This window comes from Primulina eburnea, chromosome 3, assembly GCF_022965805.1.
Source record: "Primulina eburnea isolate SZY01 chromosome 3, ASM2296580v1, whole genome shotgun sequence".
NCBI lineage: Eukaryota > Viridiplantae > Streptophyta > Magnoliopsida > Lamiales > Gesneriaceae > Primulina > Primulina eburnea.
This window is the reverse complement of record NC_133103.1, coordinates 50,208,967-50,212,865: the sequence shown is the minus strand read 5'-3', so window position 1 is coordinate 50,212,865 and position 3,899 is coordinate 50,208,967. Positions and strand designations below refer to the sequence as shown.

Below are 3,899 nucleotides of genomic sequence, written 5' to 3'. Positions count from 1 at the left end.
TGCGGATTATCATTTGATGAGAAGCCTGTGATACTATATGAAGATAATGCTGCATGTGTTGCTCAAATGAAAGAAGGATACATAAAAAGCGACAGAACTAAACATATTCCTCCTAAGTTTTTCGCATTCACCAAGGAGCTTGAGAAGAATAAATGTATTGATGTTCGTCACATTCAATCAAGTGAAAACTCATCAGATCTCTTCACAAAGGCACTTCCTACGTCAATATTCAGAAAGCACATATATAATATTGGGATGCGCAATCTACGAAATTTGTGAAGAATTGTTCATGTCAACATCAGGGGGAGTTTACGTGACTGCACTCTTTTTCCCTTACTATGGTTTTTATCCCAATGGGTTTTTCCAAGTAAGGTTTTTAACGAGGCAGTACAAAACACGTAATGAAGACATCATCGTATCATGATCATCATCACAAGGGGGAGTGTTGAAATAATATATTTTAATATGGAAAAAGTAATAGTTGAATATTTGAATGTTGAAAATAAGAGTTGTAAAGTTAGAAATTTGTGTGTGATGATGTAGGTAATGATGTATTTTATTTTTGGATTATGTGTAATGAAACTCTATAAATAGATCTCTCATTTGTGAAGAAAATCACAATTGAGTAGAGAGAAAAATATTATAAAGTGTGTAGTTTGATAAATTTTGAGAGTTTGAGATTTTTACTTTTTACGATAAATTTTTACTTTTTCACAACAACCACAAATTTATGCATTCATAACAAATGCTTCATTCCAAACTTATATTAATAATTATATAAATTTTTAAACCCGAGAAATAAACATAGAGTTTTCAACAATCTCGATATTTCACACGAGCCGTTTATGCAATTATCTCATAATTATATATGTCTCTTGGCAATGAGACAAAGAGGGATTTTTTTATGCATCGCCATTCCCGGGAATGAATCGGTGTTGACATCTTCCTCGGTCATTCCGTCTGGTAATTCCCAGTCAAACGCATAAAGAAGGTTTGCTAGTGCCAGCTCCGTTACTGCAACACCTAAGAACATCCCTGGGCAGCTCCTTCTGCCTGATCCAAATGGAATCAACCCGAAATCTCGCCCTTTATAGTCGATTGTGCTATTCAAGAATCGATCTGGCAAGAACTCATTCGGGTTTTCCCAGTATTCGGGATCTCTACCAATAGCCCAAATATTAACATAAACGGAAGTTTTAGGTTGAATTTCATACCCATCAATAAAACACCTTTCTGTTGTTTCTCTTGGCAAAAGTGGAACGGGCGGATAAAGTCTCAAAACCTCCTTAATCACTGCTTTAAAGTATGGAAATTTTTGGATGTCATCTTCGTCTAAAAGGGGTTTCTTTCCTACTATGCTCCTGATTTCTTGTTGAACTCGTCTCATCGCTTCAGGCGCCTTCATAAGAGCCGTCATTGCCCAAGTTATCAAAACCGAACCTGTGTCGGTTCCACCGATAGAGATGTTCTGCAGCGAAGTGTGAATATTCATGACCTTAAAACTTGTCAAGTAGCTAGATATATAGGCGTAAATTAAACGGCCGGGTAGAGTTTTTTAAAATTTTATTGGATTAAAAATGAAACTCGAGTTCTCGCGTGCAAGTGGTGTAACTCTTTCGGGTAAATATAGTTTATATTTAACATATATGTACTTCACCGATGCTTACCATGAGAATTGCCTTGATACAGTCACAGCTTATATCCATCGACCTTGTGTTCCCTTCTTTCATCTTGATCAGAGTATCAAGAATGTCACCTTCCATCGCCTGTGGCCTATTCGAACTCATGTGCTCGTCGATAAGTTCTTGGTAGAACGAGTCCAAAATCTCGAAACATTTATCAAGTCGAGAAATCTTCCCCGTAACTTTATCTATCCAACCAAACAAAGGAAAGTAATCAGCCAAAAAGAAACCGCCCATTATCACCACAGCTTCGTGTCCGACCTCATCGACGGCTCGTTTAACAGTCGAGCTCTCCCTATAAGATTTCCCAAAGGCAGTTCGACAGATAATGCTGCTCGACATATTTATTAATGTTTCGCTTAAGTTGATATGCTCAACTTCATCTGCTTTCTTGGATACATCCTCAATCATGTGGAAAACCTCGTCCCTACGGATCAGGGTGGATGAATTTACTTGATTAACACTAAGGAGACGAGTAACAACAAGTTTTCTCATCTCTCTCCAGCAGTCGCTATAAGCCGAGAAGCCGATATCATGGCCATCATACGATAGCTTCTGCGTACCTGTTCTATTTGGTCTATTAGAAGTCACAATATCGTTGGTTGTGAATACTTCTTTGGCTATTTTTGCCGAAGAAACGACAATCAGTTGTACACGTCCAAGCTTCAAGGAAATAAGGGGGCCATGTTTCTTGGAAAGATTATACAAGAACAGATGAGGATTTAGGCTGTCGAACTGGTGCAAATTTCCGATTAAAGGGAGTCCACGAGGGCCGGGTGGAAAACGGGTTCGCTTCGTAGTAGTTTCGTGCCATTGATTGAGGAAAATGAAGACAACTGGGAAAAGTAAGAGTAGGAAGAGCAGAATAATGATTTCCATTTTCCAGTGCAGAAGAGAATCAGACATGCAAGCCTAGGTAAACAAACTCCTTAAACCATGAAATTGAGATTTATACAATTTTACAAATATATTACAAGGATAAAATGAAGGGACTAAATTATTTTCAGATAATATAGTATATTTTGGCACATGGTTTTTTTTTTTTTTTCATATAAAATTTAGACAACTTGAGAAAATACATTGGATTCGTCCGCGCAGAATGTATGTTAAATTGATGGCCAAAATCATCAACTCGAAATTGAATTATTGCATAGTTCTATCTGAACGACAACTGCTCGTTGGTTACACTGTCGGTTGAATAATCCGAAGTTGTGGTGCTTCGAGATGCCCAGCGAAATGTAGGGACGAAAAATTCAATGCATCACACATTTAATTTTGAGGATTTAGCAGGAGGGTAAAGTGTCATGTCCTTTTTAAACTTCGATAATATATTAGAAAGTAATATTTTTGAGGAAAATTATAATTTTACTCGGGTAAGTTGATATGTTTTGAGTTTTAGTTTTATAACTTGTCAACTTTTGGTTTTCATACGTTAATTGATTTTTTTTTGTTTTGGTCATTAATTATGTCCGAAAATATTAACTCCATTAAATATGATTTCTTTGGTACTGATTCTTTACTACGTGACACATGTAACGAAAATTGGACTCATATTACGTAAAATAAAATTAATCTGACAAAAAATAAAAGAAAAAATAGACCAAAACGACTCTCAAGACTTAAAAATTGGAAGGAAAAATTTGTATTTTTGTATTTATTTTTGTATTTATATTTTAATATGTTTAATAAAAGTTTTATTCTTATAACATGAGTCACATAAGAGATTATCAGTGTCAAATAAATAATATTTGGTTGATTTAGTGGGTTTGTTTAGGTTGCTATATATATTAAAATCAAATTTTAACAAGTTACATGACAAAAATCTAAATATATCAATTTGCAGTACTAAAATTACAATTTTCTCTTTAACATGAAAAATAATACTTTTGTAGTGAAATATGATACTTCTGACATAAAAATACAATTCGCTCTACTTTACAGTGCTTTATCAACTGTTCTAACAATAAAATCATGATTGTTGGGTGCAATAATTGTCCTTACTTGATAGAGCGATCGAACCGTGGTGCTTGAGCTGCTGTGTGGTTTAAAAGATTTGAGTTGTACCATTACCACTAGCTATAGCTTTTGGTAAAACGGTAAGCACTCGGTTCTACCATTGGTATCATAGCCAATGTCACAAGTTCGATTCCCATTGATTGCAAGGAGTGCAATTATTAGAAGGGAGATTGTTGGGTGCAATAATTGTCCCTGCTTGGT

At 35.4% G+C, this 3,899-nt stretch overlaps 1 protein-coding gene across 1 annotated transcript; it reads right to left on the bottom strand.

Moving 5' to 3' along the window:
• Nucleotides 1-753: 753 nt before the first annotated feature.
• LOC140827812 (cytochrome P450 83B1-like) lies at nucleotides 754-2,662 on the bottom strand. Its single transcript, XM_073190659.1, has 2 exons — nucleotides 1,668-2,662; nucleotides 754-1,468 (listed from the first exon to the last, which is right to left on the bottom strand). Exons 1-2 carry the CDS (start codon nucleotides 2,586-2,588, stop codon nucleotides 863-865), a joined length of 1,527 nt encoding a protein of 508 aa, XP_073046760.1. The 5' UTR covers nucleotides 2,589-2,662; the 3' UTR covers nucleotides 754-862.
• Between the last annotated feature and the right edge of the window lie 1,237 nt (nucleotides 2,663-3,899).